General features: G+C 41.9%; 1 protein-coding gene across 1 annotated transcript in view; it reads left to right on the forward strand.

Annotated features, from left to right (window-relative positions):
• The window catches only part of GNL3 (G protein nucleolar 3), a 408410-nt gene that overhangs the window by 84454 nt on the left and 300531 nt on the right, over positions 1-23425 (forward strand). The window contains exons 7-8 of the mRNA XM_044078878.1: positions 6862-6965; positions 18324-18462. Of these exons, the coding sequence (XP_043934813.1) occupies positions 6862-6965; positions 18324-18462 (243 nt within the window). The remainder of the gene's footprint in view (positions 1-6861; positions 6966-18323; positions 18463-23425) is intronic.

Below are 23425 nucleotides of genomic sequence, written 5' to 3' on the forward strand. Positions count from 1 at the left end.
AGTTGGCAACCCATCGAGTGACGTAGGGATTTATGCCCAGCTTAGTAAGTTTATCTATGATTCCAGAGTGGGGGGGTGATGTCGAAGGCCTTGGCGAGGTCCAGATAGGCTATGTGTACCGCCTTACCTTCGTCCACAGCTCTGGAGACTGATTTGAAGAAGTAAATCAGATTCAGGAGACAAGATCGGCCCTTCACAAACCCAAACTAGGTGGGGTCCAGTGTTTGAAGGTTGCCAATGTCTTTGTTTATAAGTTCCATGATAATGCGTTCCATGCCCTTGCAGATCAGGCTTGTCACCATTTCTCCCTTTTTCCATCCACACTGATAGAATTATATAAAACTGCGGTGGTGGTGCTGCAGTAGCATTGTCTCCTTATAGCAAGACATCCCGTTTTATTCTCAGCTAGAGCGTCTTCTGTGTAGAGGCATACGTGAATAGGGCGTGCATTCGTTGAAGCTTGTGCGTCTGGGCTGGTAACCCGGTACATAAAAATCCACTACCAGTCATTAGCGGACCGGAGTTCCGCTGTGGGGACCCCTAACCGGGAAAAGCCGAAAGAAACCAACAAATTGATAGAATTAAATTATGTAAACTGGTTTCCCTCATAAGTATGTATATGTATTTGATAATAAAACACAGTTCTACCAAATTATATACATCTTTCTAAGCTCTATTGATGATTTCTTATTGTTAAAAGCATTCCGCTGAGAGCAGTAGGTCTGAAACATTTCAGTTGTCTTTACAACCTGTAAACTTTTAGCGTGATTTACAAGATGACTTTTAACTTCATCTGACAATTTTGACTTGTCCTGCATAGTCTTCATTGACTGTTTCTGTAAACAAAAACAAGGATATCTGTCTCCACAATGGAAACCTTTAATGTGACTTTAAACTGTTGTACATACTTGTCAAAAGAATGAATGCATTTACACACATGAACTTTCTCAAGTATTTATACCAAACAATGCTGTATTACATTACATCACTATTTATTTGTTTATACTACTGACATAATAATGTTCAAACTTTATCAGGAGTCTGGTTTAAGTTTATGGCCAAGAATGTGTGCATTTAGCACTTGTGTCTTTGCTGGTATCCATGTTATTTCAGAAAGAGGCTTACTGTTTTCAGAAATGGCTAACAGATGATCAGTCTGTAGGCAAGACTGCAAACTGGAAACTCCTTCTCTGTCAAATGCTGGTGAACGTCTCGGAGCAGATATAAAAATGAAATCTCGTTTCACCCACTTGGAAATTCCTGATACTGCTGACTTGTTCGGGACTGACTGTATTGAGGGTGGTACCAACAAAATATGAACTAGTTATTGTTGTAGTACTTCTACTAATATACAGATTTTATCACAAGAAGGAAAATTTCTAGGAACCATTATCCGACTGGCAGGGAGGCCTCCTTATCAGGAAAGGGTAGGGGGCATTCTGCAGTTGCTAAAGCCTTTGATCATTTTGGATTTGCGTAAGGCAGATAGCTTTTTTGTTTTTGTTTTTTTGACTCTACAATGAAGTCACACGGAGGAAAACGGATGTAAAATGTCAAAGCAGAATTTGGCACAGGCAACGGAGCTAATAGCTCCCACCAGTAAATTACCTTTTGTTTTTAAAGTAGCAGTAGGAAAATTTTCTGACTGTGTTGATGGAGAATTGTAGAGAAGGTCCGAAGGAGTTGCATTGTGTCTTTGTGAACTTAGAGAAAGCATATGACTGGGTCCCTGGAGAAGAGTTGTGGTTTTGTATGAGGAAGTCGGGAGTGGCAGAAGAGTATGTAAGAGTGGTACAGGATATGTATGAGGCCAGTGTGACAGTGGTGAAATATGCGATAGGAGTGGCTGATGCGTTCAGGATGGAGGTGGGATTACATCAAAGATCAGCTCTGAGCCCTTTATTTGCAATGGTGATGGACAGGTTGATAGAAGCTGAGACAGGAGTCCTCATGGACTATGATTGCAGATGACATTGTGATTTGTAGGGAACAAGTTGAAGAGACCCTAGAGAGGCGGAGATATGCTCTAGAGAGGAGATGAATGAAGGTCAGCAGGACTAAGAATGTGTGTGAATGAGCGGGAGGACAAAGGAATAGTGAGGATGCAGGGAGTAGAGATGGCAAAGTTGGTTGAGTTTAAATAGTTGTGATCAACTGTTCAGAGTAATGGTGAGTGTGGAAGAGAGGTGGAAGAGTGTAGGCAGGGTGAGTGGATGGCAGAGTGTGTCAGGAGTGATTTGTGACCTATGTGTACCAGAAAGAGTGAAAGGGAAGGTCTACAAGATGGTAGTGAGACCAGCTATGTCTGGATTGGAGATCGTGGCACTGTAGAAAAGACAGGAGTCTGAGCTGGAGGTTTCAAAGTTAAAGATGCTAAGATTTGCATTGGGTGTGAAGAGGATGGACAGGATAAGAAATTAGTATATTGGAGGGTCTGCTGAGGTTGGATGGTTTGGAGACTAAGCCAGAGAGGCAAGATTGCATTGATTTGGACGTGCTGAGGAGGTATGCTGGGTATATTGGGAGAATGATGCTAAGGATGGAGCTGGAGCTGACAAGTAAGAGGAAAGGACAAAGACTTAAGATAAGGTTTATGGATGTGGTGAGAGAGGACATGCAGGTGGTTAGTGTGAGAAAGCAAGATTCAGAGGACAGGAAGAAATGGAAACGGATGATCTGCTCTAACCCCTAACAGGAGCAGCTGAAAGAAAAAGGAGCAGCAGGAAAGGACACACCCTCTCAGTGGTATCCGTCTTGGCCGTAAGAGGCATCCCAGGGAATGGACATTGACAGGTTAATTTTGTAGCAGACAAATGACTTCTATAGAAAAAGGATATCCTCCTTGCATTAAACAAGTTTTGGCCATTTTACTGGGGAATAAGACGCACACCGTATTTGACAATATTCTCTGGGGTTATACTTCAAACTCCAAATTTGACACTCAAGACTTTGCTAAATAACAGCGAGATAAACAAAATCACTGAATGGCTTAGTCGGACATTCCTGCAGTGTGTGTGGATGGTGCATGTTTCTGGAAGGATGGGAAGGACTGTGACATTGCAAAATGGAGACAAACCAATTTTGGTTAAGTTACCAGGATACATATCAACAGCTGTAAAGTATGTTTTTGCAGGTACATCCAGTAAATATTTACAGTGACAGTGCTTGTGTAATAAATTTTCCTGAGACTACATATGGCAACATGGGCTAGAAGATGGTTCACTGATAGTGCAGAACTGATTTAAAAGTACCTGTTGCAGGGGAAGTTCAGTGTTGTAAAGTGAAAAGCAAAGCATCAACCATGGATAAAAGACCTGCAGAAAGGATGCCACAAAGTAGCCAAAGAGCAAAGTCATTAGTAACAGGAATAGAGTTCTGGTAAACAAGGCAAGGTTAATGTTCTGACCTTAAAAGTAAGGACATTTCCAATAGGAAGTGTATGTATACAACAGGATCAAAACCAGTATGGGTCGGTGAATGCAATATCACAGTAGCTAAGGAATACTACATTTGCAGTACAAAAGCATATAAATGGCTTTGTATGTAATAGGAAGGAACCTGTTAATGTAGGGTATGTAATACCATCAGTGAGATTAACTAAAAAAAATTACATGAAGGTAAAAAAAGAGAGAATTAGGAAACAGTATTGGTACATTAGATCAATACTAGATCTACAGTTGTGACATAAATGCAGCTGAAGCAAAAGGGTCTCTATCCTCTGGTCAACGAGGAGTGCTGTAGTTGTATTTCAGGCAAGCCATAATCCATAAAGCAACATTTTAAGTAAAATACAACTATATCTGAAAAGGCTAGAAAGACATGGAACAGTGGCTGGAGTGATTGGTTAAGTAGGCTATTTTCAGAATGGTGGAAAACCATTATCACGTTTTAATTGCTGTAGTAGCCATTATTTTGTTTGTCATATAACGTGCATGCGTGAAACTTTGTATTAAAAAGATTGTCAATTGGGTATCTATTGTAACTAATGTGGGTGGTAAAGAAAGTAATATAACAGACGTGCTTTCTCTGTAAAATTGTAAAATTCAAAGTTTTGATTTAAATTTTGATTGACAAATGTTTGGGTTTCAGAATAAAAAAGGGGAATTGATAGAAGTATATAAACTGGTTTACCCTCATAGGTAATGTATTTGATAGAAAAATATTTAATTTGGTAGAACTGTTTTTCCTTCACAGTAACAGGTTTGGTAATCCTAATGTGATATTTTTAGAAATATGCATTGGTGTAACAGAATGTGCTGGTGTGGAATAAAGTACATTTCTGAATGTTTTTGTAACAAATGGCATTAATAGAGGCTTATACAGTTGAATGTACACAGATGTTCAAGTGAAAAGGGAAATGGCTAACACAGTGAAAAAAGTTACAAACTATCCTATCAATGAAAGAACATTTCTGCATGCTGAGAACTGGCTTTCTCTGGATTTAGATAAGGATGCAGACAAAGAAGGCTTCAGTACAGGAGAATGTTTTTTATCAAGGACAAAGTTTTGAAACTATTAAAAGTGGTTGTAGAATACTTTTTTTGTTATAAAAAAATGCTTATCTTACAGTAGTGCTTAGTCTACTCATTTCAATAAATCTGCCCACAGTTATGAGTATGTGGCTGTACAGTCCGTCTGTCTGCGACATGCTGTTAATTTCAATTTAACACACACCTTGGGGAAAAAATTGACTGAGTCTGGTCACACTGAAGGCAGTATGGGTAGAGATTTGGAAATCAAATACTTATCAGGGGCGAGGTGGTGCAACAGATCTCAGAAGCGAGGTGGTGCAACAGATTTCAGAAGTGATTTTTAAACGAGAAAGGGAGCAATTAATTGAATCGGTTTGGGAATGTTAGAAGAGTGAATGGAAGACATGAGCAAGGAAGAGAGACTGAAATAAGAATAGTTGCCAGAGAAGAGCATGGGCTCAAAGAAGTCTACATTTTATATGAGGTATCTTGCTGGGTAAAATGTGTGTTTTTTTTTTGTTTGTTTGTTTGTTTTTTTGTGGGGGGGCACGATTGTGAGCTTGAGTAGTGGGGCATGATTGTGAGCTTGAGTAGTGGCAAGTAATTTACGTCACCATGCTAGTTGCAAAGCACACCAGAAGATGTCCTCCCTCGCCCTCCCATTGTGGTCTTTGTGGTAGTGTTCTAAGGGAGGGAGTGCAATATCACAGTGGCATATTGCCCCTACCTCTGCAGCAGCTTAGCCATGTTCACCACCCTTTGTTCTCCTCAATGCTGTAGTCACTTACCTGTTTCACGTTTTACCTTTCACACCACTTATGCATTCTCTTCTACCCACCTGCTAACTCTTTAAATCTTCAGTTTATAAAACACTTGCATCATTGCAATACGTTGCTGATTTTTTTTTTATTACATTTTTGATAGTTTTCTGATTCCTTGTATTGTGGCAGAGGATACAGTTGTGTGTGGATGTATGATTATATACATGCACACGCACTTTGTGTGTGTGTGTGTGTGTGTGTGTGTGTGTGTGTGTGTGTGTGTGTGTGTGTGTGTGTAATATACTGACACATTCGTCAGGTTTTAGGATCAAATTCAGCATTGAGCTGCACTGAAATTCCATAAGGGCAGAAGAGGGACCTTGGGTGCAGTATGTACCTTGGTTAAGAGTCCATGGCTTGAATTATACCCGAGAGATGGGTAGCATGATTTACAGAATTTCAATGCAGCTCAGAGTTTGGACATTAAGTTTTGTAGCCAAACATTGTGGTACTGTCTGAAAATTTTATTAAAAGTCTCAAGAGGGGACAGACATGCCATTTTGTTTGTGTAAGTACCAAAAACAGGGGTTTACAGGTATTTCACTGATGCTTTCTGGTATTCTACATTAGTCTTACCTTTTGCAGGTTGGGAATGGGTGAATGGCTACAGCGTGGGCTGAGCAGTGCGGTGTCTTCGTAGTACAGTCTTTTAAGTTATCGTTGTATTAGAATTAAAATCTTGTATATTTCAAGAAAAATCTAAATACATTTCTTTGACACATGCTTAACAATACTGTAAGGACTGTGGCCCGATTTTTAAGAAATGAGCTGTATTCAAATCCTTGGGGATAGAATACTATTTAGTCTCAAAGCAGTAATAAAATAAGGCCTGTTAAACGTGGGTTTCAAATGTAGGCGTTCCTAGAATTTCAGTGTTGCAGTGCAGGGTTTTGAATTATTCGCTTGTACAGTTCTTGAGGTGTGGCTAAGTGGGCATATAATGTCTATTGACACATGCAGTATATCTTTCGCTTCTCCGGGGTTGTTTTCTTTTTATTTTTTGTCTCGTACTGCAGACAGCCTGTCCCAGTACACCATCCTGTAAAAAGCAAAATGGACAATTCCCCATAGGAGTTTTCAGATTCCTTTGCCTCGGATTGAATGGCATATGTTGACCATCTTTCTACAGGATCATATGCCAACTCTGTGCAGATGGCTTTGTTTTTATTTTATTAACTTGTGTGGTTTTAACTACTCTGATTCTGTTTGCTCGTGTGCGTGTTTGTGTCTAAATTTATGGCTGCTCAAACCAGTTACAGTAGAGTGCAAACTTTCTGCCCGTTTAGTAGCACTGGTGTTACCTTGTTTAACTGTGTGTGTTGTCCAAGTAATAAAACAGTGGTGGTTCTTTTCTTTTCAACTTTGTAGGGAAGAGTAACCTGCATGACTGAATTTTTGCATCTGCTCCATTTTTGATACTTTTTTGTGATACTGTGTACATCTTTTCTGGAGTGTCTTTTTCCGCACCACTGCTCCAAAGGGGCTTTTGGTTCTAGGTGATTTGTCTGGCTGCTGGTGGTTAAATATAGAATTTCCTGTTTAATGATGCATCTTTTTTCATCTTTCAGACTTGGTTCCAAAATACAATGTACAGCAATGGTTGCAATATTTGAAAAAGGAATTCCCAGTTGTGGCTTTTAAGTCTTCTACACAGCTGCAAGATAAGAACATGGTACGTGAACTGAATTGAAGGGATTCCAGGTGTGATTTATCCAAAGTTAAGGCTTGCTATAGAGCCATTTGCAATATTTCTGCAATATAACTGTATGTAGAACAGCTTGTGTTGGTGGTAAGTTGCAGAAGTAAAAACATTCACAGAGGTTACGGGAAATTGTATTAGTAAGAGTATACGTTAAGTAGGGTTTATTTATTAACCAAGTAATGGACTAAGCCCAATGGACAGATGTTGGACACTTTCAAGGAAGAAGGCGTATTACTGTAGAATATTAGCATTAGTACAGAATCTTAAAGTGTTCTTCATAAAGATGATTGTGTATTGGCCTTTATTGTTGGGATTTCAGTTGCAAAAAGCTGGACGTCCAGCTGATTTCTATCTGTAGCCTGGTCCAGTCCAGGCAGACATTCACTCCTTAAGTATATTGGGGTGTTGGTGTAAAGCTGATTAATGCCATTTTAGATCTTTATTGCAGAAGTATGCAATGCATGCATTGCCTTTTAGCATCTGTAGTTTCGTGTCATTCAGCTTGATTTAGACCTCAGTCAGGTACTCCACCATTAGGGAAATTTTTTTATTGCCACTAATTGTATCTTGTTGCTAATGCTTTGTACTTGACAGGACTCTATGCTCAGTTATATAGATTAAGGTTTGTCTGCACTTCCAAGACAGTGGGTGCTCATGCAATAGATAAAACCCACACAAACTTCCACCTTTTGTGCATTTCTTTTTCAAGCTTTTTAGTAAGCTTGTGTGTTTCAAATTTTATGCCAAGAACTCTGTGCTGAAGAGAATATTCCCTGTGGAATGGTTTAGATTGGAAGAGACATGAAGCCTTGACATGTGGTGTCATTGTTTCTTCCACTTTGACCCTGATGTGACAGTGCGATCCACCACTGATCCCATGGAAGCACTTGCAGCCTGCAGGGAACCAGATATTCAGATTCTTGCCCTTAAAAAGCCTAACACAGTAAACTCTCAGTTAATTGGAACTCAAGCAATCGGCAAAAAAATCCAAGAAATACAGTGCAGTTTTCATGTGTTGCACTCCAACACACACACACACACACACACACACACACACACACACACACACATAAATATACCTTACGTTTTACAGTTTTTTAAAAAGGAAGATGGGAATAAATTCCCTTTCTCCCCAACCTGAGAGCAAATCAAACCAAACAGATAGTATAGGGTGCATTATTAGTCAGTCCTATTTTTAATAGTAACTCTCAAGCAACCAGAAACTACAGTTATCTGGCATCTACCAATCCCAACGGGTGACATTTAACAGAGTTTACTGTGTAGGTGCTCTAGATTGCCGGACTCTTTCAAGTTCTTTGCAAAAACTGTGATGCCTGTAGACCCAGAGAAAATGTCAGGACTGTTTGCTCCCAGTACTGTTGATAAGGAAAGCAGAGTACTGAACCACTTTTAGAAGGTGTACATAGCTGCCACCCTGACCTTCAGAGCCATTAATTGTCAGACATGCATGGCCAAGTTAAAAATTGCTGTTCTGTACCAGATGGCGAAGACTAAGGAGGTGTTTGACCGTGGAACAGAATTGTTGGATTACACCCAGGCAAGCAGGTGAAAGCTCTAGTCATACATTTGAAGTAGTTGGAGTTAACCTTCAAAGTCCTAGGAGGAGATGATCACTGTACTACCCTTTATCCGAAGGGGTAAAATGGTGGCCCAGCCATATCCGATTAAGCATAGACGTGCTTCAAACAAGAGCTCCACAATCTAACAGTAAGCATGGATGCTGTGGGTGTTACTTTTGGGGGACGGGACACTCTAGAGACCTCAAAGTACAAGAAGTTTAGGGTGCATATCAAACTAAGACGTACAGAATGTAAAAAAATATATAGGCCACTGTGATGAAGGTACCTGGAATATTCAAATCTGTGTGGAAAACTGGTTTTACAGGTGGCCCCAGGCAGCACTGCTATAATGTGGTGCATCAGCAAACAAGGGGAGAAGACTTATTCCCCTTTTGTAGACTGGCCATGACAGCATAGGAGATGGCTCTTCAATGCCAGATGACCTTAAGGGCAGTCTGCATTCTGTCCCCGTTAAACTTTGTGTTGGGATAGCTAAGCAGGTCTGCTAAAGTTCCCCATAAAATTTCACGCATTGTGTTCCTTCAGAATAGTCCTGTTTGCATAGGAAGATGTGCTGCTGGGCACCTAACAAAGAAGCTGAGGTAGTGGATGCTTTTCTCCTTCAGGTGGATAGTTCTGTTTTTTTTTTTTTTTTTTTTTTTTTTTTTTTTTTTTTTTTTTGTACATTTCTTTTGATTCATCTGCTCACCACAGTGTTGCAGAAAATAGGGGCAGAGAGGCCAAGTATGCTTTCTGTATATCCCTTTTAGCCCAAACTGCCTTGGTTCTACCTCCTTATTCAGATGTCCAGAGTAAAATGGAGTCTGGTTTGTTGTCTGAATAATGGTGATAATCTCATTTGTGCATATTTGCCTAGTGTGCAACTTTGATGTCCTTTCTGGAAGGAAGAGTTGCAGATAAATTAGATTTCCCCTTTCCCTGTGATGTGATCGTGGCGTCACATTATATAAATAGGGATAGTAGGGAGAGTGCAGGAAGCTCCCCTTCATGCAAAGAAGCATTTAATCAGAAATCCTGTTTGCATTCCCAGAACTTTGCTCATGTGTGATTACTGTTGTGTGAGGGGAGTGCCAGTGGAGGAGATTTACTAGGGTCAGAGAAAGGACCCAGTCTAATATTGTGCCTTTTTTTTTTTTTTTTTAAGGTCTGGTTATGGTAGTAATGAGCTGGGTGTACTTAAATAGGTTGTTGGGTAATTATGTATGTCGTGTGACCCTTTAATATTCACATCACCAAGTATGATTGTTTCATTCTCTATACTTTTGGATGACCAGGGTAGTATTTCTTCATGTATTGGGATATTGTTCTAAATATGTGTGGGAGTGATATGTAATGAGACACTGGAGCATTCCTTCTTGTCTGGTAAAAGAAGAGGCATTTAAGGAATGGGCAGTGGAAGGTAGACCTTCTTTCAGAAAGAGTAGCTGGATAAAATGAGAATGGAGTCTAAAACATGGTAGAAATAAGAGACGTATGAGAGTGGAAGGTTAATCTCGCAGAACAAAGAGGATTAGGTGCAAAGTGCTAAAAGCAACAAAGGCAGTATTTCAGTAATGTGCATGAGTTTCAAAAAACTTGTTAAACAACTATTTAAGCAATAATCCATGACTGTGTGGATATGCTGGGATTTACCCACAACTGGCATGGGTTGATCACAAGGGGGGTATGGTATTATACAGTTGTATTTAAGAAATAAATCTCCTATCTTTCTTAAATCCTTTGTATAATGGTACTTTAATGTTGTTCTCTCTTCTTTAATGTTTTACTGATGTACTGCATGTGTGTATGGTACGTATGGCATCCTGCTTGCAAAGTACATCAGTATAGTGCTAGGAGCTGCTGTGAAAAAGAGGGGTACCTATGTTCTTTTTGTTTTGTGTTGTCTTTCTTTTTTCTAGTATTTTGCTCTCTCTTAAAATGTCTGTAGGTGGCATATCCTAATAGAAAGTCTGCTTGCTCAGCAATAGTTAAGCAACTGGACTTCTTTCTATTGGAATGTGCACTATTTACAGTGAACACATTAATTGAGATGTCCAGTCAGCACTTACTTGTTAGAATAGTAATGGTCTGTCATTTTATAATCTTTGATCGCTGTGTTGTGCAGAAACTTTTAGCACTGCAACATAAAAATTTAGGCAACAGAAAGAGAGTTGTACGCCTCTGACTAAAAAAAAAAAACCACAAATCTTCTAGAGATGTTATATTCTGCTGAACAGACAGCACTTTTGTGAAAATGAAGTTACTAGAGACGAAAGTGATTAAAAAGCTTTTGCTTAATAATTAAAGGGAGGGGGGGTGTACCATTGTTTTCAAAGAAAGTTTTGTGGCTATATTAACCAAGAGGGGTAAAGACCATTCAGGTTTGGTTCACATAGATCGTTACAGTTTTAAACCATGTCTATAAAGTTTGTCTGCACTAGCTAAGAGAATGTTGAAGGTGTTCACCCAAGTTCATAGATGGGGGTCCATGTAGTTTGTGGATGGGAGGCAAACATTTGACCACATTAATAGAACAGTGATCCAGAGCATTTTGAGAGTTGGTTGGGATTTTAAGTTTGGCAGTAGCAACATTTGTGTTTCCTGATTAGAGTAATAAGATTATATGAAGGGTCAGAGGCAAGAATTATGATGGGGGGGGGGGGGGGTTCCTCTCTGACAGGCAGTTTGAACAGACATACCAGCCAAGAATGCTTTTTCCCCCTCTTGTGATGTAGAGATGTTGGTGTAGAAAATTAGGGATCCATAAATTCAAGGATATAACTGGTGTAGCAGTCAAGAAGTTACCCTTGACGTTCATCGTGTTACCTTGCTGCAGTCATCACACTTGGGTTATCCTGCCGTCAGGCGGTCCCGCAGTCGGCCTGAATTCCAAAGTCTTGGTCCGGCGTCGGTTGCTGTCGCTTCTTCCCTGACGTCAGTGCGCCAGGGGTATACAAGAGACATCCGTCGCCATTTTCTTCCGTCTTTCTTGCCGCGCGGTGCCCAAAGCAGAAGCAGTTCGCAAGTGCCGGTCGGCCGACACCTGAGATTTTCGAATCGAATTTCAGTTCGAAGTCTTCAAAGCTAAGTACCCCATTGGGGAACCTTTTTCTTACCTCAGTCCGATGTCAGAAAAAGTTAACAATTGCATCTCTTGTGGGAAGCAAATACCTCATATAAGGACTTTCATTCTCATTGTATACCTTGCCTAGGCCCAGACCACGACGTCACTGGTTGTCTGTTTTGTGCTAGGTTCAATAAGCGAACTATAAAGCGACGCTTTGATTTCGCACGACACTACTTCGGTAGGAAATTTAATTACACTATGCCGTCGGAGCAACCGACTACCGGCGTGCATAAAAAACGCAAAGATAAAGACAGGCAGCCTAGATCCCAGCCAGACTCTGAGGCCTTGGCTGGGCTGGTCGCCGGCTCTCCGGTTTTCAGTGAGGCGCCTACGCATCCCCTGGCGACTGCAGAATTGGAAACCCAGACCGCTTTGGATTCTCAAGCAGAGAGTTCTAGGCCGACGCAGCCATTTTCTTTAGGCCCTACCGACGACATTGCAGAAGGAGAAGCCGGTGCTGTGGAAACTTTTTCAGTTTCAGAAGATGTCTTCAGACCGACTACTCTCACCATAAAATCTTATGCTAAGCTTAAGACTCCTCTAAAACCAAAAAAGACTGCACATCAGTCTCCAGTTCAAGGCCCCATGCCTAAGAAACAGATGCTTAAAATGGCTGAAGGTTTGATTTCTTTAATCAGGGGTTCCCAAACCCCCCCCCCCTGACAAAAGGCCTAGACAAGAGGAGGATTATGCCTCCTCTGATCAAGTGTCTATTTCCTCAGGCTCCTCTGAGGAACAGGATTACTCCTTTCCCCCTTATGAAGATTGTGATGCTGAAGATTCCATTCCTCCAGCTTCTACCCCTGAAGACTATTCCTTTGGGGAAACCTTACATACCATGAGGGAACATTTCCACTGGGAAGGTCAGGACTACTCCGACTGAAAGAAAAGGCTCAGAGTTTCTTTTACTCCCCCAGCACAGACCACTTGCTATCCCTCCAGTTTTAGACATTGTGGATGATGTTTATTTAGAATCTAGTCTAAATCCAGATTCTCTGCCTCCTGCTTCAGCCAAACCAGATAGATATAGAGTGCCTGACTCGCACAAATTCCTTTACAAACGCCCTGTTGCTGACCCAGAGACAATCTCCCAGGGTCCCTAAGGGGCTAAGGCTTCTATGGCTAAAAATCCTGTACCCTCTGAAAGGGACTCCAGAGCACCAGATAGGTGGGGGAAGAAGATTTACACCTCAGCTACTCTAGCTATAAGAGCACTAAATTGTCAATTTCACATGCTTAAATACCAGCAATTCCTAATGTCTCAAATAAAACAAAAGATGAGCATGCACCCTCAACAGTCTGAATTCAAGGAAATGCAGGATCTGTTGCATGCAGCTGAACAGGTGGGTAAACATACTTTACAATGTGGATTTGATTCCTTGGAAGCTTCCTGTAGAGCAGCTGTTACTGGGTCTGTTATACGTAGGCATGCTTGGTTAAAGGAACAAACTCTGCCTGATCATGTTAAAGCAAAGTTACTAGATGCACCCTTACAGCAGGATGTCTTATTTGGGGTTAAAGCAGAAGAGGTTTTAAAGAAAATGGAGGATAAGGCAAAATCTATGCAGACAGTCAAAGATTTCTTACAGGTACAACCCCCACGCTTCAGCAGAAATTGGCCGACATAAAATTGGTCCTTTCCAGCTTCTGACGGACCACAGAGGGGTAAATACAGGTGCCCAAGGGGCAGAGGACAAGCACAAATCCCTTACAGACCTCACCAATGGGGCACTGCAACACAGAAGGGAGGAGAAGACAGGTCCCAAACTACTAGAAGACAAACACAATGACTTAAACCTCAAACTGCCGCGCAAAACTCTCTTGGCAGCTCCCTTGGGAGGAAAATTAACATTTTTTACAGACAACTGGCGCATCGTCACAAAGGACAAATGGGTCCTAGACATTATCTCACAAGGATACAATTCCATTTCCACACCTTGCCAAGGATAAAAGGAATGCCAAACCTGCCACAAAATCAATGGGCAGAGGCACAAAAACAAATTACAGCTCTCATGGACATGAGCCATTCAACTGTTACCTACACAGGAGCAAGGACAAGGATTTTACTCAAGGTTCTTTCTAGTCCCCAGAAAGGACAATGCTTGGAGACCCATTCTGGACCTTTCAATTCTAAACACCTTTTTGCAAGTACCCAAATTCAAGATGCTAACACTACAGCAGCTTCTTCCCATGTTGGGCAAGAAAGCTTGGCTAGTAACGTTGGACCTCAAGGAGGCATACCTGCATGTCCCTATCAGACAAAATTGCAGAAGATACCTCCGTTTCACTGCAGGTTCAACCCATTACCAATTCTCTGTACTGCCCTTTGGCTTGTCTACTGCGCCCAGGGTCTTCACAAAATGACTGGCACCAGTAATTACATACTGCAGACAAAGAGGAATTCAAATGTACCCATACCTGGACGACTGCCTCATCCAAGCAGGAAAGCAAGGACATTCTCTTACAACATCTGGCTTTTGTAAAACACCTTCTAAGTTGCCTAGGGTACACAGTAAACGAAAAGAAATCAAAACTAGTGCCCTCACAAAATATGACATTCCTGGGTGCCAGCTTGAATACAACGGCCCAGATGGCTTATCTGATGCCAGACGAACCACAACTAACTCAATACTTCAAAACAATGGCAACAAAGACCCAACTCCCTGCAAGAAAAATTCTGCAGGCCTTGGGCTTCATGGCATCTTGCATACTACTAATACCATTTGCAAAACTGCATATGAGGAAATTACAATGGTACCTAAAAAGCGTATGGACTCAACACAGCCACAGCTTGGAAACAATGATACCTCTCATTCCCTGCCTTCAACAGGAGTTTCTATGGTGGTCACAGGCATGTCACCTCAACAAGGGTCAGCCTTTCACCTTACCCCCAGCCAGGCAAACTATGACAACAGATGCATCTGACTATGTCTGGGGGGCACACATGGCAGGACGGTGCGTTCAAGGCATATGGACTGCAGATCAAAGGAATCTGCACATCAATCAAAAAAAAATGCTAGCTGTACAGAATGCCCTGACAGCCTCTTACATCCAGGACAGCTTATAATAAGGACAGACAACACCACAGTAATGTGGTACATAAACAAACAAGGGGGTACACACTCCTACCCTCTATGCAGGCAAGCAATGACCTTGTGGAACATAGCACTGGCTTACCAAGTTCAATTACAAGCTCAATTCCTGCCAGGAAAAAAGAACACATTGGCAGACGACCTAAGTAGAAACATCATGGATCCCCATGAGTGGAAACTGGATCCACAAGTATTTGCAATGATAACTCAAAAATGGGGGCGCCCAGACATAGTTTTGGGGGTTGGCAAACAGGTCTATCAGCTATCAAAATTTTGCACAAGGACATTTCACCATCAAGCTTGGAAAGTGGGCGCATTCTCATTCAGTTGGAAAATGCTAACCGTATATGCCTTTCCTCCATTGCCCCTTCTCACAAAGGTGCTGCTGAAAGTCAGGATGGAGAGACCCCGAATGATACTCATTGCCCCAGACTGGCCACGCCAGCACTGGTACCCACTATTAAGGAACCTGGCCCAGGGCCCACCATGGATTTTACCACAAATTCCTCATCTGCTCACACAGCAAGGCAGTCAGATTCTACACAGCCAGCTCAAAACCATAAATTTGGCTGCATGGCAAATCACCTAAGCAACCAGCCAGCTCCTCTTTCACAAGCTGTTATGGATGTTACCAGGAAAGCCTACTCAGACAAATGGAAAATATTTTGCGCCTGGAACCAAGCTAAAGGCCAAAATACCCTTCAGCCGGAGATACCTCAGATTCTACAATATTTAACGGAGATGTTACACAAAGGACTTTCTTTTTCATCTATTAAAATCCACGCCTCAGCTATTTCAGCTCACTACAACACGGATCCTCCCTTATTTTCACATCCACTTCTAAGGCAGTATGTCAGAGGGGCCAAAAACATTAGGCCTCCCAGGAGAGTGCCAACACCTACTTGGGACCTCAGTTTTGTTCTGGAAAAACGTACGCTACCACCTTTGAGCCAGCTTTCTCAGCTGATTTAAAGTTTATGTCATGGAAGACTGCCCTGCTGCTAGCAATTACTTCAGCCAGAAGAGTCTCAGAGCTACAGGCACTAATGGCAGTAGAGCCTTTTCTCATTTTTCATCAAGACAGAGTTTATCTACGAACTAACCCCTCCTTTATGCCAAAGGTGGTATCCAGTGTGGCTCTAAATCAAACCATCCATTTACCCACCTTCTTTCCAAATCCACAGAACAAAGAAGAGAAAGACTCCTGTATTCCTTGGACATTCACAGGCAACTACGTTACTACTTGGATAAAACCTAAGGTTTTCAGAAAATCTGGGCAGCTTTTTGTATCCTATGCTACAGCATCACAAGGAAAGGCTAAGACATTGCATACGTTTTTGCTATACCCATCATGGAAAACCAGTTCCTGCTAGCATAAGGCCCCACTCTACCAGGGCAGCAGCTACATCTACAGCCTTCCTCAGGGGGTGCCAACCAAGGATATTCTGGAAGCTGCAACTTGGAGTTCAGTACACACCTTCACCAAACACTATCGCTTACCACTTTACTCTAAGACTAGTGCTGGCTTCGCCACTGCAGTTTTGCAGGGCCTTCTAGCCTCCTCTAACCCTGTTTGACTCCACCTCCCATCCTTAGCTTTGGGATTCTACCCAAGTGTGATGACTGCAGCAGGGTAACACGATGAACATAGTACAGTTTTGTACCTACCATAAATGTAGATGTTCGAGTGTGTACCCTGCTGCAGTCCAGGTTACCCTCCCTCCATCCCCTCTGACCTAACTAAAACCTTTCAATACCTTTTAAATCTGATGCAACCTTTGTGGTGTATTTGCTTATAGTTGGAGGGATGTTTTGTTTGTGCTAAACTTTTTTTATTGGTACTATCTACTGACCACCTTTTGGGGGGGCACCTGACATATGGGGCAAGAAAAACTGAAGAAAATGGCGTTGGATGCCTCTTCTATACCCCTGGCGCACTGACGTCAGGGAAGAAGCGACAGCAACCGACGCCGGACCAAGACTTTGGAATTCAGGCCGACCTGCGGGACCTCCTGACGGCAGGTTAACCCAAGTGTGATGACTGCAGCAGGGTATACACTCGAACATCTACATTTATGGTAGGTACAAAACTGTACTTTTGTAGACCATATTACTTTTCCCTTACTAAATTCAGAGAAGCCATTTTGGTGGTGTTCAACATTTTGAGATGGTTTTTAAGTCTGTCCATTAAACAAAATAAAGGTAAAAACACAGCCTTTTGCAGTAAACTATGCACCTACATATGTTGGTTCAGTAGCCTTCATACTTTAGGGGATATAAGATGAAGTATTTAGCTTTATAATAGAATTCTTTTTAATTTATGGCAGCAAAAGGTTTGTGGGGAAGAGACTAAACCGAGGATTGTGCAAAAATTAAATTGAGACTGGAAGAACTTGGGTTTAAATGGTAGGGTACAAGTAATGAGCATGTTTGGTCCCTTAGTCTTGTGCACAGGTCTGGTGTAACTTATCAGCTAAAGGAGAAAGGGGTGTGTGTGTGTGTGTGTGTGTGTGTGTGTGTGTGTGTGTGTGTGTGTGTGTGTGTGTGTGTGTGTGTGTGAGAGACGTTTTGACTGTAGTCATTCTGGCTCAATGTGTTTTAGGGGACTTGACTGCTTTTAGAATTCTGACCAAATAGGACTTGGTTGGCTAGCCATGAGTAATGAATGCACTGGATGTGTCGGCATGCTTCACAGATGTGTTGTTATGGGGAGTACTTGTATGCACGCACACATTCTTCTGTAAGGGAGGGATCCCTGTAGCACTGTTGATTTCCTCGCGTTTCATTGCGAGTAAGCACCTGTTTCAACCTGCACTACAGTGTTTCAGTGAAATGGTTTTTTTTTTAATTTAAAATAAAAAGGCTTTATCATGGGTTGAGCTCTTCCATTCCTATGTTGCTATGAAAGTCCGAGTTGACCTGTGTGAATTATATCCACTAGCCATTCTCTAAACTCCTCCATTTGTAATAGTTGAGTAGGAAAGCAGCAATGTCTCCTGAATCTGAGGGTGAGCCATTTCTGTCCAAGATCTGCTGATTTGGATTTCTGTAAGATCCTAGTGTTTTACTGTACCCTGAAAAGTTATTAGTTACATAATGTTATTTTCTTCCTAGGTTAACATGGTTATTTTCATTGATATTTAAGTTTCACAAAATGTCCATAAAACCTTTCTTACCAGGAAGAAAATATTGTCTACCAGTGTTGCTTTTTTTGTATACTTGCAGTGCTTTACTTTGCTGTGGCTGCACCACTTGAAGCCTGTATTTAATGAAATATAAACTCAAATATGTCATTTTGGTGACTGCAGTCCTATAAGTCTGCTGTTCTAAGAGTAACAGAAAAGTAAAATCCTGATGTTTTCCAGCTGCAGCGTGAACATTACAAGAGCGTCTCACTTTCCCAGCTACTTTTATAGTAGCTGTTTAGTTGTATTTTTAAACTAATGTTGACTTTTGTCATGGAGCTGCGAATCTGTTCTTTACTTTGAAGTCTTTTCTCTCTCTCTCTCTCTCTCTTTTTTTTATATAGCGAGAGAAAAAAATGAGGCTGAGTGGTGTTGATGTCTCGAAAGGTAACACTTGTGTTGGAAGAGATTCTTTACTGAAACTGCTTCAGGAACTTTTTAGAATCCAGGGTTATGAGAAATCGATGAAGGTTGGAGTCCTAGGTAAGACTGATGTTGAAAGTGATGCAGGTCCATACTGGCCTCATTGAGGCGGCTGGCATGTTGAAAGGTGGTGCAGGTCCATACTGGCCTCATTGAGGCGGCTGGCATGTTGAAAGGTGATGCAGGTCCATACTGGCCTCATTGAGGCAGCTGGCTTGTAACAGCCTGCAGCAGATTGGAATGTTACACTTTGGAAGTATAGCGCAGTGCATTGTTTGAGCTTTCTTGAGTGTACCTAGATATGAAATACCATAATCTGGGAGAAAATCTGCAGCTGTATATAGTCAGACTTGACAAGACACATTTTTATGAAATATGTGAATAATTAATTTTGTTTAAAGATAAGTTGACAAATATAAATCCAGCTATCCTTTCTTATTTATTTAACAGTGCATTCACTGATGTAGAACAAATCTGTTTGACATGATAGTTTTATATTTGCTTTTTAATAATAAAGCTTTTGAATTATACAACAAATATAAAACATTGTGATTTTATTAAGTAATGGGTACATTAGAAACAATGCTGTACAAGCTTTATGCTAAACAATAGCATTTCATCAAGCAATGCAAATGTGACTCAGTTTATTTGTTTGGGGTGGACCTTTGACTAAAAACAGGTTGCAGAACTTTCCTGCAAAGTTGCAGTCACATGCATCTACCTGCCTTTTTGTGGATATTTGTTAAAGTGGATTAGAGTGTCCACCAGGGGTTATGCCGGGTTAGGATCTTGGCCAGTTTAGTCATATGAATGAGAATGTGCAGTTGTGTTTTTTGTTTAGGCCAGTTCAGGTTACACTCTAAAAGGCTTTGCGCATTTTTCTGTGAGTTGCAACAGTGCTGAAATTGACATGTCCTGATTCAGTATCTCGGTGGTAATGGCTGTAGATGTGAGCAGGTGTGCCAAGTAAAAAAGTACATTGCTTTAAGGGATTATCTTGCACTGGGAGGAGAATTGTTTTGACTATCTAAATATGTCCCTGCTTTGGTTATGACCAAATTTACGTGGCCATGTAACTTCTAGCAGTTTAGTGGAGTCTGATACTTCAATTCTTGCACTGATAGAGGAGATATTAAATGTCTGTTTTAAATGGAATGGTGTAATGTCCTGTACAGCTTGATGTTTGCTAGCAAATGGAGTATATCCTTTGTCTTTCCCTCTTTAAGATGTCATCGTACAGCCTAAAGTATAGTCATGATGGCAAAGAGATGAAGCTGTGCTGCAACTTACTGTTGGGTAAGAATAAAGTAGTAAGTGCAGAGGAAGTTTTATAACCCAGAAGTCAAAGAATTTTTCCTCCTCTGAATAGCAAATGTTTGAGGTGTGATGGGAATATGTTTTGGGAGCATAATGAAAAAATTCCCCACAGAATACTGTCAGATATATTGGTGGAGCAAATGGCTATAACTAAGGAATTTTTTTTTTTTTGAGCTGGGACACAGGATCTGAATTGGTTTTGACATAGCAAGGCCTTAAGTTTAATTATGTTGGCTGCCAAAAAAAAACAATTACTAGAAAATGGAAGTCTTAAGTCTAAGCCAACTGCATTTGAGGTATTGAATGTTATAACAGAGGTAAAATAACTAGAAGATGGTAGGGCTAGCCTCCCGGCAGTGTAAATCTTGGCTCAAGATGATTGTCACTGTTGAAAGTGACACTCCGACCCCATATGCAAAATGGGGAAAAGGGTTTGATGGATGGATCTTTAGAAAAGGGAGGGAGCAAATTCTATAGAAATAAATGGAAACTGTGGGAACAATACATGAGGAGTAATACTAGGGAGGAGGCATGCAGTTTAAGGGAAAGCAGAATTCAGCAATTTGTGTAATGTTGAACTGAAATGGAAGTTATATAAAGTGTGTGTGTGTGTGTGTGTGTGTGTGTGTGTGTGTGTGTGTGTGTGTGTAGACACACACACAGTGGATATAAAAAGTGTACACACCCCTGTTAAAATGCCAGGTTTTTGTGATCTAAAAAATGAGACCACAATAAATCATTTCAAAACTTTTCCCACCTTTGATGTGACCTATAACCTGTACAATTTGATTGAAAAACAATTCTGTTAGGGGGAAAAAATGTAAAAAATAAAAGTTTACAATACACTGGTTGCATTGTGTGCAGACCCTTAAACTAATACTTTTGTTGAAGCACCTTTTGATTTAATTACAGTATTGTCTTCTTTCTCTCTCATTCTCTTCATTCATCAGCCCCTCAAAGTACTCTTTCCATCTGTTCAACGCACTCCTCACTTTTAAGTACGTTCCCTTCATTATCCTTTATCACCCTTACCTGCTGCACATCTTTCCCAGCTCTGTCTCTCTGTCTAGCCAGTCGGTATAGGTATTTTTCTCTCTCGTTGGTGTACAACCTTTCATACAACTCTCTGTACACCTTATCCTTGGCCTTCACCACCTCCGTCTTCGCCATATGCCCTATCTCCTTATACTCCTGTCTGCTTTCTTCATCTCTCTGACAATCCCAATTCTTCTTTGCCAACTCTGTGTCTGTATACTCTCCTGTACTGTCTCATTCCACCACCAGGTCTCCTTCTCCTCTTTCCTCTGTCCAGATGTCACACCAAGCATATTTCTAGCTGTCTCCCTTATCAGCTCTGCTGTAGTTACCCAGCTATGTGGCAACTTTTCACTGCTACCTAGTGCCTGTCTGAACTCTTCCCTGAACTCCACCTCGCAATCACTCTTTTTTTCAACTCCTCTTCTTGATCACCAACGTCATCCTACAGACCACCATCCTATGCTGCTTAACTACACTTTCCCCTGCCACCACTTTACAGTCTCCAATCTCCTTCAGACTGGCCCCTCCTACATAGGATATAATCCATCTGTGCGCATCTTCCTCCACTCTTGTACGTCACCCTATGCACCCCCTCTTCTTAAAATATGTATTCACCACAGCCAAGTCAATCCTTTCTGCAAACGCCACTATCGTCTGATCTTCATTCCTCTCCTTAACACCATACCTACCCATCACTTCCTCATCCTCTCTGTACCCTTCAACATGCCCATTGAAACCCACTCCAATCACCACTCTTGACATCTGGTCAGTCTTTCTTGCGCATGGCATGTCCACTGCAAGCATGCAGTCATGCTAATATGGGGGATGTATGGGTATGCTAAAATTAAGAACTTTCTTACTGTTGGTCAAATTTTCTTGTCAGGTTAGCAGTTTGAGTATCAGTGGTCTGCATCATTTATAATTTGGGAGAGGTAAGTATCCTGTTGAAAAGTTGCTTCGTTTTTTTGCATGTCTGTCAGGGAAGGCAGATGTCCTTGTGACAGGCAAATACCTTATAAGGACACTCGTATGGACTGTGTTTTCTGTTTAAACATCACCACAGGCGTGTGAAAGTTGCAGATGTCAAGGATTTGGCGCACGCAACTCTGGCTTCCATTCAGAAGATCTTCCTCAGCTAAAGAGAAAGTTTAAAAGGTTTCTGAAGAGACTTGTTCATCTGCCTTTTCTTTGCAGCTTGGCACAGATGGCTGGCTCCACCTGAGGTAGTTTTTGTAGCCCTCAGACCATCAGTCCAATTTACCTGATCCGTTTGGTGAGAAGAAACCTCCTCTGAACCAGGTGAACAAAGGATGTAATGTGATCCTATCTCGCCTACATTCTCTACAGATGGGTTCGGAGCCGATCCTCTGCTCCGACTCGGCGCTATACAATAGAACGCAGTCTCTTATTGGCTGAGTCACCTCATATCCCAGGATGCACCACCACTACCTCCCCAGATCTCGTTTGCCGCTTTCCAGCATAGACGTGGTCTCGGACTTGGCTGAGCTAAGTACCTCTAGTCAGAAACTTTTTCTGTCAAATTTCTTTCTAAAACTCACCCAAAAGCTGTTTTAACGGCTAGTGTTGTTGTATGATTGTGTTTTGATACTTTTTTGTGGAAGATTGTGTATATTTGTTGGTAGAAAGGTTCCGTTTAAGTTAGAGGGGCCTAGCCCTGCCTTAGGCGTTTAAATTTGAGCCTAGTTGTCGCTGTTAATTGTTTGTCTGTAATTGTTGTTAACCTTTTTCTTTAAAACCATGTCTAAAGAACATAGACCTTCCGGTTTTAAAAAATGTGTTAAGTGTGGTTACAAAATGTCTATAACGGATGATCATTCCTTGTGTGTGTATTGTCTAGGTCCCAAACACCTCCAGGAGTCCTGTAGCATTTGCCACGCTTTTTCCTCTCGAGTCCTCCAAGAGAGGAAAAACAAATTGATTTTAAAAGGGCTCATTGCCCCTTCTTTTGAGGAAGCTTTATCCTCTTCTTCTTCTCCTACTGGCAAGAAGAAAAAATCTTCGGCTCCGACCAGCCCGTCGGAACCGATAGCCAAAAAGTCTAGGCAGGCTTTTCCGTCGGCTCCACGGACTTCGGAGCCGAGGGCGGAACGGTCTGCCTCGATGTCTCCAGCCTCGACTCCTCTGGCTTTGGAGTTGAGAGCTCGGGCATCGAGAGGCGTGTCACTTTCATCGGCTCCACTGCCTTCGGAGCCGATGAGGGTTGCCCGCTCAGACACTTCCACTTCGGAGCCGAAGTCCACATCGGCTCCAAGGGAGATTGCAATAGTAGTGGAATCTCCCTCGGCGCCGATACGCCTCGAGCCTTTACGGAGCCGGTCCCCCAGTCTTTCGGAGCCGGCGGAGAAGTCGACTCGGACCCGGTCGGTCTCTTCTCGTTCTTTGAGGATGTCCGATTCGGACGTAGACAGGGTGCTTCAGAAGCTCTTCCAGTCACCGGTCTTCGCTAAATTGATCTCGACTCCTGCCCAGTTGGCTCTGGAGCCGATCCCCCATCCTTCTACTTCCATTCCTCCTCCAACAGCCTTGGCGCCGTTGGAGTCGGTGTTGGTGGATCCGGTCGAAGTTATCGAGTCGGCTCCGACTCTAACTTCAACTCCGTCCCTCGGGTCGGGGTTCGGTACGCGGACCTCCTCAGTTGGCCCCGGGG

Source organism: Protopterus annectens, chromosome 7.part1 (assembly GCF_019279795.1).
Source record: "Protopterus annectens isolate FY-2018-M chromosome 7.part1, PAN1.0, whole genome shotgun sequence".
Classification (NCBI taxonomy): domain Eukaryota; kingdom Metazoa; phylum Chordata; order Ceratodontiformes; family Protopteridae; genus Protopterus; species Protopterus annectens.